The sequence below is a fragment of the Dendrobium catenatum genome, unplaced genomic scaffold (genome assembly GCF_001605985.2).
Source record: "Dendrobium catenatum unplaced genomic scaffold, ASM160598v2 fragScaff_scaffold_847, whole genome shotgun sequence".
NCBI classification, from domain to species: domain Eukaryota; kingdom Viridiplantae; phylum Streptophyta; class Magnoliopsida; order Asparagales; family Orchidaceae; genus Dendrobium; species Dendrobium catenatum.
Window position 1 is genome coordinate 5,702,947 of NW_021319309.1, and position 15,000 is coordinate 5,717,946.

Sequence of the window (15,000 nt, forward strand, 5' to 3'; positions counted from 1 at the left end):
AAAAACTCGGTACAACTTTCGTATAACTCAAAAAAACTCGGTACAACTTTCGTATAACTCAAAAAAACTCGGTACAACTTTCGTATAACTCAAAAAAACTCGGTACAACTTTCGTATAACTCAAAAAAACTCGGTACAACTTTCGTATAACTCAAAAAAACTCGGTACAACTTTCGTATAACTCAAAAAAACTCGGTACAACTTTCGTATAACTCGGTATTGCTCGGTATAGCTCCGTATAACTCGGTATTGGATCTTCAAGTGATGGTATTCCACCTTATTGTTTGGTATTGCTCGGTATTTCTCGTTTTTTGGCTCAATTTGGCCTCCAACCAGACATTCCTCTACGTCCGATCGGAGGACGTAATAATTGTTCCTTGAATAAAGAGTTTTTATTGGAGGAGATTTACATGAACATGTTGGTAGAGAGGTAGATGATTTTAAAAACATTCATGGTGGTCATGAGTTTGGAACGATAAATGAATGTGGCAATACTATATTATATTTTTGTTTAGATTATCTTTTTTTAATTGCTAATGTCTTATTTAAGAAAAGGAATAAGCATCTCATCACTTATAAAAATAAATATAGTACAACTCACATGATTATTTTCTTATAAGAAAATTAGATCGTTTGAATTGCAAAGATTATAAAGTTATTATGAGTAAAAATCTATGTACCCAACATTGATTATTAGTTTTAGACATTAAGATAAAGGGACAAAAAATAAAAAATAAAGTAAAACCATATTCTAAGATTATATATGAGCATTTAAAGAATATTAACAAAAATATTTTTTAGAGTAAGATTTTAGATCTTAAGATTTTGTCTGTGCATGAGGATATTAATATTATGTAGGAAAAGTTGCTAGTGATATTAATAATATTGCAAAAGATGTGCTTGGAGTATCAAAGGAAAAAAACCCCTAATAGTAGAAAGAGTTGGTAGTGGAATCTAAATGTGCAATAAAAGATTAAAAATAAGAAGATTTATTATAAAATTGATTTAATTATAAAAATTATGATGATTGAAAAAGATATAAAGATGCTTGTAAGGAATCTAAGAAAGCAATATACGAAGCAAAAACCTTAGCTTTTAGTGATTTATATAATATATTATATACAAATGAGGGAGAAAGATATATATATAAGTTAGCCAAACAAAAAGATATGAGTAGTAAGGATTTAGTTTGAGTAAAATGTATTGAGAATGAATATCAAAAAATAATTTTCTTAGAACATGATATTCAACAAAGGTGGATGAGATATTTTGCTAACTTTTTAATGAAGATTGTGAAAATAAGATTAACTATAGTGACCTTAACACCCTAAATGAAAATAAAGATTTATATTTTTATCGACGTATTAGTAAAACCAAAATTAGTGAGACCTTAAAGAAAATGAATGGTGGAAAAGCTGTTGGACCTGATGATATTCCAATAAAGGTATGGAAATGCTTAGGAGATGAAGGAATTTTTTGATTTACTAAACTTTTAATATTATTTTGAAGACTAAAAAGATGTCAGATGAGTAGATAATGAGTGTGTTCATTCATATTTTTAAGAATAAAGGTGATGCACAAGATTGTGTGAATTATAGAGGAATTAAGTTAAGGTGTCATACTTTAAAATTATGGGAGCGAGTTATGGAGCATAGGTGCGACGTGATACAAATTTTTCTCAAAATCAAATTGGGTTCATGCCAGGTAGGTCGACTATGAAAGTCATACATTTATTAAGATGTTTGATTGAGAAATATAGAAAAAATAAATATGATCTACATATGATATTTATTGATTTAGAAAAAAACATATGATGAAGTTCCAAGAGAAGTGCTATGGAGAGTTTTTGAAAAGAAAGGAGTTAATAACACTTATATTCAAATCATTAAAGATATGTATGTAGGAGCTATTACTTGTGTTCAAACACAAGGTGGTTTGACCAAGTATTTCCCTATTTCGGTTGGGTTACATCAAGGATCAGGCTTAAGCCCATATCTTTTTGCTTTAGTCATGGATGTTCTCACTAGACATTTGCAAGATGATGTACCTTGGTGTATGTTTTTTGCTGATAATATTCTTCTTGTTGATAAGACTAGAGAGGGAGCTAAAAGTAAACTTGAATTATGAAGGTCAACCTTATAGTCTAAAGGATTTTGCTTGAGTGGATCTAAAATGGAATATATAGAGTGTAATTTTAGTAGTAATATACCGAGTGAGGGGATTGTGACTTTAGGTGATCAAGTCATTAATAAGAGTACACATTATAGATACCTTGGATTTATTGTTCAGAGTGATGATAAAATTGTTTGGTTATTTACCTCAAGTGTTTTTGGTGCCTTTGGTTTTTCACTCATTTGCTTTTTTATCTTATTAGTTTTGGACATAGGTTTTTATGTTGACGGAATCCTTATCTTTTTTTGCTTTATCTTGCAGGCTCTAAGCATTGATGATCCATATTCAATCCCGAGTGGATTGTCATGTTGGTAACATTTTGAAGATACATTACCATTTTATAGATACCTCACTTGTTATAGAGGTTGTGGAGGGATCATTAATGCACATACCTTTTCTTAGCCACTTTCCCCCTATATAACTTATTTGTATTTACAACACTATCAATGTAATTATATACTATTGTGATGATTTTAATAGTAACAACACTACATAAAAGCAAAAGTTAAAACCGTAACTAATTACTTTTATTAAATACAAATACAACAATTTTGAAGTCGTTAGAAAACCACAACAATAAATTTAATTACATTTTAAATTGCTTCAATAGTCAAAAAAGAAAAAAGAAAAAAAAAGATACTAAATCTTATTTACAACTAATGTATCGTTATTGAGTATTATTTTGAAATTTGTATTTTTGGGATATCTATCTCTATAAATGATAGATCGATACTTATAAACACAAATCTCAATATAAACCATAATATCTAAATCCTATAATCTAAACCTTATAATATATCCTAAATCCTAATCGACAAGACACCGATTTACAATGAGATCAATGCACTTAACACATTATCAAATTTATAAGAGCATTATTAGCATTAATCATAAAATTAAGGGCCCTAATTCAATTGTTCATCATCAATGGGGTGTCATGATAGCCTCTAAACAAGCTTGACTTTTGCAATTATCTATCTATAATCATAGAAAAATCAGTATGACTTTAATAAACATATATATATATATATATATATATATATATACACGTACTGCTATTTGGCACCCTCAAATATCCATTATTTATATTCCTGAAGTTGTATGATAAAAAAGCCCGAGTGGATTAGGGACCAAATAGTTATATGATTAATATCAACATTGGTGTTGCTATCTTGTTGGGAATAATGATTATCAATCAAAGTCCTACATGAGATTCTGGGTGAGTACCATTAGGTACACATGCTTTACTCGGACTGGCTTCACTCACCCATGCTCACCTATGATGACTTTCAGGATTGTCGTACCCACCTATATCCACCCACTTTACTTTCAATGATTTTTGAACGCAGCCTGCCACAGATTGATGGTCATGATGCTTGTTGCCCTTTGCTCTGATTGCAAACTTTCAAGCCGCATATCAAAATTTATCGCAGTCATTGCGTGGTTCAGTGTTGCACACTACTTAGTGAGGATTGCAGTAATATAAGATATACGGTTGTTGCGTCCTGGAGTATTCTCGGCGGTAGAGAAATATATGATTTAACTTCTTAGCATTGTACGAAGACCCAGCACACAAGCAGATAAGTGAGAGGGTGCAGCATTCATAAGAGACATCAGGGTTTTATGTGGAAAACCCCTGAAAAGGGGAAAAACCCACGGGGCCTGGCCCAGTTTGAATGAATCCACTAATATTTGCAGTCGATTACAAATGAGACCCTTCCTTTGGAGAAGGCATTGTATTGATGTAGCAAATATACATCATATATATTGCATTACATGATAGGAGTTACATATACATGTTTGTTTGGTAGGAAGGACCGTAGTCGGCAGGAGGCTGGGGTCAGAAAGACCGTTGTCTGTTGATGGAGGTCGGAAGGACCATAGTAGGCGACGAAGGCCTGAAGGACCGTAGTCGGTAGGAGACTGGGGTCTGAAAGACCGTTGTCTGGTGATGGAGGTCGGATGGACCGTAGTAGACGACGAAGGCCTGAAGGACCGTAGTCGGTAAGAGACTGAGGTCTGAAAGATCGTTGTCTGTTGATGGAGGTCGGAAGGACCATAGTATGCGACGAAGGCCTGAAGGACCGTAGTCGATAGGAGACTGGGGTCTGAAAGACCGTTGTCTGTTGATGGAGGTCGAAAGGACCATAGTAGGAGACGAAGGCCTGAAGGACCGTAGTTGGTAGAAGACTGGGGTTTAAAAGACTGTTGTCTGTTGATGGAGGTCGAAATGACCATAGTAGGCGACGAAGGCCTGAAGAACCATAGTAGGCGACAGAGGTCAGAAGGATCATTGTAGTAGGGCGGTACTTTGGTAGAACTCTGGACGTCAAGTAGTGGCCCAGCAGAAGTCCAGGCCTCAGGTGGTGTTCCGACAAAGTAACAGCGTCAGGTGATAGTCTAGCGGAGGAGAGGGCCTTTGGCGAGGGTGAAGGACGCTGGTAAAAGTGAGGGCCTCTGGCGAAGGTTAGGGCCTCTGACGAAGGTGAGGGCTTCTGGAGAAGGTGAGGGCCTCAGATGAAGACGTCGGGCCTGAACGTCGGGCCTTGAGCAGAATGTCGGGCCTTGAGCAGAATGTCGGGCCTTCAGCAGAACGTCGGGCCTTCAGTAGAACGTCGAGCCTGAACGTCGGGTCTTAAGCAGGATGTCGGGTCTTCAGCGGGACGTAGGGACTGAACATCGGGCCTTAAGCGGGACGTCGAGTCTTCAGCAGGACGTAGGGACTGAACGTCGGGCCTTAAACGGGATGTCGAGTCTTCAGCAGGACGTAGGGACTGAACGTCGGGCCTTAAGCAGGACGTCGGGTCTTCAACAGGACATAAGGACTGAACGTCGGGCCTTAAGCAGGACGTCGGGCCTTCAACAGGACGTGGGGACTGAACGTCGGACCTTAAGGCAGTGGTGCAATGAAACTCCAGCGAGGCTTCAGTGGTGGTCTGACGAGGTTCCTGCGGTGGTCCGGCGAGGTTCCTGCGGTGGTCCGGCAGCCGTCGAGGAGGAGCTTCTTCCTGCCGCCTGAAGATGCCGGAACTCTGCAGGATTTTCGGGAGAATGCTAGAATTCTACCCAACTTCCATGGGATGCTTAAATTCTTCCCAATTTACAAGAGAGTTCCCTCCTAACGCCGAAACTCCGCCCAAGTGAAGCCGAAGTTCTCTCTGCCACCAAAGACGTTGGACTTCTACCCGACGTCGGACCTTCACTCTTCGCCAAGTTTCCACCCGACGCCGGACTTCTACCGGTTATCGGACTTCGCTGGACGTCTATGCGAAGATGCATTTATTTCATTTGCTGGACTTCTACCTGATGTTGTCACTGATCTTCGTCGTCAGACTACGGTCCTTCCGACCTTCGTCGCCAGCTGACTACAGTCCTCCTGACTTACGTCGCCCGTCGACTACAGTCTTTCCGACATCCGTCGCCCGTTGAATACGGTCCTCCTGACTTATGTCGCCCGCCGACTACAGTCTTTCCTACCTCCGTCGCCCGCCGACTACGGTCCTCCTCACTTACGTCGCCTGCCGACTACAGTCCTCCGTCGCCAGTTGACTACGGTCCTCCTGACCTACGTCGCACGCCGACTACAGTCCTTCTAACAAAGCGAATACGTCGATAATAGCTCTTTGTATTTACATCATGTAATGTACTCCATAAGATGTACATCAAGCTAAGGCATTCTCTCAAGGAAGGGCCTCATTTGTAATCGAAAAAGCTAGAGTGGATTAGGGACCAAATAGTTAGATGATCAATATCAACATTGGTGTTGCTATCTTGTTGGGGATAATGATTATCAATCAAAGTCATATATGGGATCCTGATATGAGTACCCATTAGGTACACATGCTTTACTCGGACGGGCTTCGCCCACCCATGCCCACCTATGGTGACTTTCAGGATTGTCGTACCCACCTATATCCACCTACTTTACTTTCAATGCTTTTTGAATGCAGCCTGCCACAGATTGATGGCCATGAGGCTTGTTGCCCTTTGCTCTGATTGCAAACTTTCAAGCCGCATATCAAAATTTACCGCAGTCATTGCGTGGTTAAGTGTTGCACACTACTCAGTGAGGATTGCGATAATATAAGATATACAGTGATTAACAATGTAAATCGATTTATCCCCCAATATTGAGTACCCACCCAGAATATAATGGGCATACACATAGCCACCCCACCCATACCCATTGGATATGGGTAGGTACATGACTGGGTGTGGGTATGAGTACCCAATACAAGGCTCTGTTATCAACACACGTGTTAATGAATGATACTAGTCTTATTAGCAACAAAGACCTTTAACATTAATGGTGATGATGAATGTTGGGGTTGGTGGTAATGGTCGGTGATGCTGATGCAGACTGTGGGTGTTGGCCTTAGTGGAGTGGACAAATTTATAGTGCATATAGAAAGAATTATATATATACATTTTCAATAAATCCTTCTTGTGGCCTTGTCTATGCCTTCCTAAATTTGTGAACATATGGCATATTTATAATTTTTTTAACATAAACATCATGATAATTTCAACAAAAAAAAAAAAACAAATTAGCCAAACATTTTTATGTTAACCCCCTTGTTTATATGTAATATATTGAAGCATGTATATGTGTCTTAATTATATCAGTATTAAACTATTAAGTGATCTTGGCTTCGTTATTTTTCCTTGAAATGCATATTTTGATTATAAGATTTTAAAAAATAGACTTCAAATAATCCCAAGGTGATTCCATAATATTTCGAAGGTATGTTTTATTGGATAGTTTTAAAATGCATGTATTTTAGAAATTCAGAGTGATTTGAATGCCTACATTTTAGAAATATACAGTGATTTAAATTATTGCATTAAAAAAACTCATGAAGTGTTTGGTTAGTGCAAAGTAAATGCATTGATTTTTTTTTTTTTTGCTATGATCTATATGCTGGATTGAAATACAATAGCTGGCAGAAGCAAAGGACAATTGGCGGTGATGCATAATGGCGGGTGGTGGTGGCAAGGACAATATACGACAACAAATTGTGAAAATATTGTGGGAAGCGAGTGACAAGCAACAACGATAGGTGACAATTGTAAGAAAGACGATATCATGGGCTAAGAGTTTTTCTTGCACTTTGAATTCACTCGTGTGAGCGGGCAAATCATAAAAAATAGATATATTTTGCATAATTCTAAATTACTTACATGAATATTTTATTTTTTATATTTAATTTATTTCAAACCAAACATTAAAATAAATAAAATACTTAAAGTCATCTTACTTTACATTTATGCTTACCAATTGTAATAATTATGTAACTATTTGTGTTTTATTAGAAGAATTTTTTTATGATATATCAATTGCCTTATATTTTTTGATATTAAAATTTATCCATCTGAAAATATTTTGGGCCTTAAAAGATTTGCAGCATAAAATTGCAATTAAAATAAATTATAACATGTGATCTCTCATTGGATCTCAAAATGGACTTTGTCCTAAACAAATTGTTGAGAATTGAGCTTCTGCAGCAAGATCACTATGGTGTTTAGAAGGGCAGCAAATCCCCTCTTCTCAAGAGTTTGGGACTTCCTTTTAATGGGAGATAAGCTCAATAAAGAAATTTAATGAATGAGACTACATATTATTTCACATTTTCCCTAAAAGAAGACCACTATGTATATAAAGCTCGAGGTTAGAGCAATTGGTAATTCAAAGGGAAATTTTGGTTGATTGCTTGTGTCCCGACCGAACTCGATATGATCGGATACCATATAAGTCATATCGTGTCCGATCATGATAAGAACCATAAACTAACCCCAGTATTTAGTTGGAGAAGTGATGAGAAAAACTAAACATTTAATTTTGTAGCAAAATATCATAATATCATAATAACCCTCAGGCTTTAACTTTCAATATATACAAACAAACAATATAATCCCTTCTTGCTGCCAACAAAATCCATTCTCTCTGCCAACAAAATCCTTTCTTAGGGAATATCAAAATAGCTCTTAGGTGTCAGATTCATAATAGCCCCCAGGCTTCAGAGTTTTATCACATAACAAATAATAGAAACCCTTCTCATAGCCAACCGAATCCCTTCTCTCCACGAATAAAATTCCTAATATACACATATTTCAAATCGTTCCAATAACATATCCAATGTTACATGGATAAAAGTTATGACAATCCGATAAAATGCATATTTGTAAAATCAAATTATAAATTTATTCGAAAAAATCTAAAAAACTTGCATCGAATTATTGAAAACCGAGATAGGCAAAGTGCAAAATACCTTGATTTGAGAAATTTTTTAAACTGGATCGATGGCTAAAAATGATCTCAAGTCGCCCGAAATAGACTTTATCTCACTAGAAACTCTATCTCTCACTCACTAGGTGCTGCTCAAACAAAACATAATAGAATGAATAGTGGATTTGGATATTTTTAAGTGCATAATTCGGCCCAAAACGCCCAAGTGCCATTGTTTCAGCGCTACGGTGCTAGTTCATTTTTCATTTTCTAGAGCTCACAATACTAGGGTGCCACTATTGAAGCACATGGGGTGTTCCTAGGAAAAAAATTAAATATCACCAATATGCATTCAGATCCCCAGACTCTACTCCAGAAGGCATGCAAACATTTTTCATACACACATTATTTCCAAACACATACAAACGAGTTCAAAATGCAGATATTCAAGCAATTATCTCTTTTAAATAAAATTAGAACATGTTAAACTGAATGCTAAAATTGAAGGTACCATAACATGTCACATAGACTTTCCCTTGATATGTTTGTAAGTCCAGTCCTTAACATTGAGGATTTATTAACTTGACCATTGAAAACTATATATGGGATAATTATAAGTTAATCTTAATGCTAGTGAATCCAGCTCCAATATGCTATTACCTTTATAGTCAAGATTTTTTAAGACCGAAGAAATTGTCATTGCTAAAATATTATCCAATGTAGGCAAAGATAGATTCCTAATGCTATGGACAAAATAACCCCCATTAGAATATACACTTTGCTTATTAAGGAGGAATTATAAAAGGTATCAATCAATGTGGTTGAATAGTATATCAAATTCAACTATCTGTAAAAGAGCTTTTTTTTTGGGTCGAGGAGAGATGATGGAGGACAAAAAAGGGATTTCATTGCTAGTTCATCATCAAAATCTGATTACATTTTGTGTATAACTTTTATATTATTTCTTGTAAAATAGGGCCACCATACATGTGCTTAGAGTGGATTTTCAAATGTTAAATTCTCCTTTGAAAGCTATTCACTTACCATCAAATTGAAGATTCATAATTACAATTGAAGATTTATGAGATTTTTCGAGGAGAATACATACATGTTCCTCTCTTTTTTCACATCTAATTTGTATCATTTATATCCTATAGTTTATTGAAAAAAAGAGCTTTGGATTCCTTGCAAAAATAAAGGTGCTTATGATGGCTATTTGCTATTAGTTTGAGATTAATATGCATGTTAACAAAAATACAAATATTTTTATTCTAATCCTAACAACTCAATATCTATCTACCATTTCATATGTTCTCATGCACCCTCTCTATCTTCCAAACACTTCAAATCAATTCATCCCTCATATATTTTCTTTATCATCTTAGTGCCTTAGGAATTCATAATTGAGTGATTTTGATCTTATTAGACCTTTCTTAATGTTTTATGTTTATGTTAAGATTCATTATTGATCAAATGGAATTTTTTTAGCGATGTTAAGCATAATTGATATTCAATATATATATAGTGCGCGAATTTTGATGAAGTTAATGGTTTCATGTATATTCAATTGTTCATACATAGCCATTAAAATGCTCTCTCTCTCTCTCTATATATATATATTATAGTTATCGCTGTCGCCTGTTATAGGTGGCGTGTGAGATTCGCGGGGGCAACGAGAGCACGAGGCTTGCAAGGCAAAATCACCGGTCGAAGTAAACGGCTTCTTGGCGAAGAAAAAATAAAAAAAAGGGAAGGAGAAAGCACCGATCGACCCATTTGTCGCCGTCATCGCCTTCGAAGGAAATAAAGCGGCAGTGAAGGAGGTTGCGAGAGCTTGCTTGGAGAGATTTGAGAGGGATAGAGGTATGGGGGCGGAGGGGAAGAGCTTGAATATTTCTTCCGTCGTTAAGGAGGCAGCTGCCAACGACGGTGGAGGAACGAGTAGCGGCAGCGGAAAGGACGCGACGTCCTTGATCCCTTCGTCGTCCATTTCCATAGACATATCACTCCCGGTTCCGGAGATGAAGCCCGGGATCATGTACGTGCATCTAGTTCTTTTCTTTCTCTCCATTGACTGCTTGCTTTGTCTTCCACTTTGACTAGACCTTTTCTGATTCATGTAGTTATTCTATCCGTTCCTTGATGTTGAGGGACAAATGTCTGCATTTTGTTAACATTGCTCTGTTCGTTTAGGTTATCATAAGCACAATCTTGTTGTCTTAACAATAATTGCGCCAATTTATCTGATTATTTTTGAAATTTTTTGAAGCGATTTCCCTTCTCCCTTTTTTTTTTTAAGTTCTTGGAGTTTATTTGTGATATCTTCTTGATCTTTCTACTTTATAATCCAATTATGTTATTGTTGAAGTCACTGGTAAATTTTTTATGTTTGGTTCTAAAAAAGATTTTGTTTTTACTCATTTGGCATTATTGTGCAACTTTTCACGTTTTGATTATGCGAGATTTGTCTTTCACAGTGCTAAGTCATTCCTATTAGTTAAAATAGGAAAGGTAACGGGTGTCTGTGTTTATGTGGTGTTAAAGTTATCTTGAATGCCAAGGTGGCATAATGGGCTATATGATGCCTTCTAAAATCTAGAACAGCGCCAACAAAAGCAAGGAAAATTAGAAGACACAACTGCTTTTGTATTGCATATTTGAACCTCTAAATAACCAATGGGAAATAAAAAAAAAAAGAACTTCTTGTAGAAAGTAGTGTATATTTGCACTAGATAAGTGAATAGAAGTTCCCTAAAGAGAAAAATAATCACAGTTGGCTCTGTTCTTATCATGAAACAGTTCAGGGATTTTAGCTTAAGTTTGGTTGCTTCTCCCGTTTCTGTACATAAAAGCTGCAAGGAAACCGAGGAATTGGCATATCAACGCACAGAAGCATACTAACTTTAACAATGAATAGCTGAATTCACCATGATCTTGCTAGCTATGCATTATATAGAAAAATTACACAACATCTGCGCTTAGAAAGATTTGTGACTTCAATTGTTAACAGAGGCATGAATTAGACGTTTTGTCCTCTAGGATGGGAGGAATTTCACCATTCAAAGAGTCAGAGTTTGGGAAATAATTTTATCTGAGATACTCTGGAAGGAGGTTGAAAATATTGTGAAGAAAATAAACTCACAAAGGAGATAACAAGATTTAAGTTTTTCGGTTTTGGGAGCAACGAGCACCATGCAGAGAGATGAAAAGAAATTCTTTACTAGATGAGGAAAGAATAATGTAAGGGCATAAAATTTTCAAAAAATCTCCTCTCCCTGAAGGGGCTCTCTACAATGCTTTTGCGCAGGAAAATTTTGCCAAAAGAAACTTTTGTTGGTGGATGTTGTTAGATGCTGTTTGATGTCCTTTTGAGAGAATTGAACTATGTTCTTTATAGCCATTATTTGTTTCAGGAGTTGAACTAAAAATTAATTGAACGTTAAAAAAGATCAGGCACCAAAACATGTCTCTTCATGAATAATCTAGGTTAAATTGTCCATTAAGTCACAATTAATTGATTGTAATATGTCTGATTTTCCTTATGTATGTGATACCTTTATTCATTGAATTTGCATTCATTGAATTTGCAAAATTCAATATATTTGAGAAATTGAAGTTTAAATATTCATCCGAGAGGATATTTCGTTTGAGATTTATCCCAAGAGACATTGCCCTCTTGAGTTCTATCCTCTAAGAAGTTGAAGTGTCATGGCCATTTAATATTTAGTTAATTATTGATAAATCCACACCTTGATGCTGAAAATTCTATACGTATGATATGTTTTCAAAATGTGACAATATGCAATCATTGAATTCATCTCCTCCCTTTTATGGAAGTTAATCTTTTTAGCATTATTTTTAAGTTGTTATTTCTTCTTTTGATTCTTCGATTCTTTAGGTGAAAGAAATCCTCCACAATTGAAGAGAAACTACTTATATGGTTATATTTGCGAAAGATGTTATAGAGGAAATGATGATGTTGGTGATAAAGTTATTTTTGAGGGTCAAACCCTTCTTTTTGAATCTTTAGGTGTTTACACTCTTTTAGGTGTTTATCTCCATAGCCAACTTGAGAATGAAATATGAATCCTTGTTTGGTGATACTCTTTGAGTTTAGTGGAGGAATTGATAGATATTAAGAATGTTAAGGAGAAAAGGATATACTGATGATGAATTAAATAAGTGGCTATTGTCGAATGTTGGATTTGAATTTGTTCGTGGATGACACCCGACTTTATTAGTTGGTGACTGATAAATAAGACCTGAAAAACTAGATTACATTTGATGAGTATGGAGAATTAGAGAAGAGATGTGGAGTCTACAAATAAAATCCATAGCAAGTAATATGAAGTTAAGGATCTAAAAAATGCTTTTTCATTCTTTATTTATAACGCTTCAAGGGATACATGAAAGCTACGCCTAGAAAATAAAAAAAAAATACAATGCATGACGTGAGTAATAGAGATTGAAACTCTAATCTAGTCATTGCCAATGTGGATTCCTACCTCTGATGTGGCTTCCTAGTCTTAGGCAAGTGCTCTAGACGAGTTTTCAAGAGTGAGTGCCTTGGGTGAGTTTTTGAAATCTAGCATGTGGGGTGAATCTGTGGGGGTGAGTCCTTTGGGAGTGGGGGTGAGTCCTTAGGGGCTTTATTCCAACCTCTAAGCACGAGGGTGTGATACGTTGGATGGAAAGAGCATCAAACTGAACGCAGACTTAGCTTGGGAAATCATAGTCATTAGCTTCTAAGGTGTGGACTTCTTATAAATGTCAACAATAGACTTGTCACAACCCAACTCGAGCAGGAGGGTCCTATCATGTTGAGTGTTATAGACAAATCCCAAAATATAGTTTCAGAATGGTCTAGATTCTCTTCCAATATTTATTTTAAATAAAGTACATACTACAGAGCTACTAAATTATTCAAATACTGAAGATAAATTCATCCATAAGATTTCTTTTATTTCATTAAAATATATCTATAATACAATACATGGCTATATGCTGAAGCTACAAAAATTAATAATAAACTAGCCATGAATGTACGAAAATCAAAACAGAGAAATACCTATAAACTTAGATATGATCATGAACTGTTAATCCACAATCTCCTTCCCTTTCTCAAAGTCTGAAATCAGAAACAAAACCACAATAAGTTACAATAGCTCAGCAGGCCACATAAATCGATCTAACATTTTAAATTCTTTTATTAAACATTTAGTTGAATATTTAAATCCGTATTTAGAAATATAATACAATCATAATATTTATCCAATAAAAAAAACAATAATGAGCAGATGAATACATTACAATTCATCATAGAGCAATTCATATTACATTCCCTAGACCCAGACAAAATCTCAAAGGAGTCAAGGGCCCACCTAACCTCGAGCGAGTTATTTGAATGCTCATTAAGTGAGTTTGAAGTATTAACATTAATGCATTGGACGTTTGGTTTGTACACAAGGGCAATCAGCTTTAACAATATGCTGTTAGAAGCTCGTATGAGTATTTTGGGCAAAATTGTTTTCCCTTTCCGATCCTTCCCTCTTTATTGCACAAGCGGCTTGCTAGTGACATGTACTTTAGATTAGTGCATGTCACTCTCAATAGAGTTTCATTCTATCATTAATGCTACTGGAATTTTGGATGGCGAGCATGTCAAGGAGATAGTGCTGCCACCCTCAACTTATGATCTTCTCGTAGCTCCAACTATATTTAATACTTAAATATCACATCTTATATGACATTCCTTCTAACTTAAAATTTAAATTTAAGTATTTTGAAAGCTAAACTTATTTAGTGTTACTTAATATTGAACCATTGTTTTAATATTTATTTTTAGTAGAATTAAAATCTCAAACCTTCACTTAAGATATCAAAATTATTAGCGTTCAATCAAGTAGTTGGTGCTAATTTTTTATTTGAGTAAAACCCCAAAATAATCTCTCAACTATTGATAAATATTCAATTTATTCCCAAAGTTTCATATTGCCTCATTTTAGTCGCTCGACTATTAGAAATTGAGCCAATTTAGTCCCAGAGCCTAAAATAAGAGTTAAAGTTAACCCCAGAGCCTAAAATAAGAGTTAAAGTTAACTCCAATGTTATATATGTATGATATTTTAGGTATTATATGTGGATGTGAGATTATATTATTTATCCCGCTCTATTTTATAATTTAATAAATTATAGTATATATTTAATCTGTTACATAATAAGGGTAAATAAATAATGAAAAAAAATATATTTTTCAAAGCAAAATCTAATATTGCTCTTCTTTATCGTATGTTAATAGAAAATGAAATGTATTTTAAAATTTTTAATATACTACATAATCAAGGTTATTACATAAAGAAATTAAAATTCGTGTTTAATTGTGCCTTATTGCATGTAATTTTCATTTGGATAGCTTTAGTGCAGTTCTCGTTCATCAACAAGACTAAGGTACATCAAAATGTGAGAAACTTCCATGATGATGCTAATAGCAAAATTTTTCAAACCCATTCAAATAGTTAAGCAAATAAATACATACAACACAAATAATAATGAATGAATCCCTATCATTAATCGTATGATAAGAAGTTAAGCAAACCTAGCAT

At 35.2% G+C, this 15,000-nt stretch overlaps 1 protein-coding gene across 1 annotated transcript in view; it reads left to right on the forward strand.

Annotated features, from left to right (window-relative positions):
* Positions 1 to 10,070: 10,070 nt before the first annotated feature.
* LOC110097791 (probable ethanolamine kinase) overlaps positions 10,071 to 15,000 on the forward strand; it is an 18,984-nt gene continuing 14,054 nt past the window's right edge. The window contains exon 1 of the mRNA XM_020824357.2: positions 10,071 to 10,436. Coding sequence (XP_020680016.1) covers positions 10,264 to 10,436 — 173 coding nt within the window. The 5' untranslated portion in view covers positions 10,071 to 10,263. The remainder of the gene's footprint in view (positions 10,437 to 15,000) is intronic.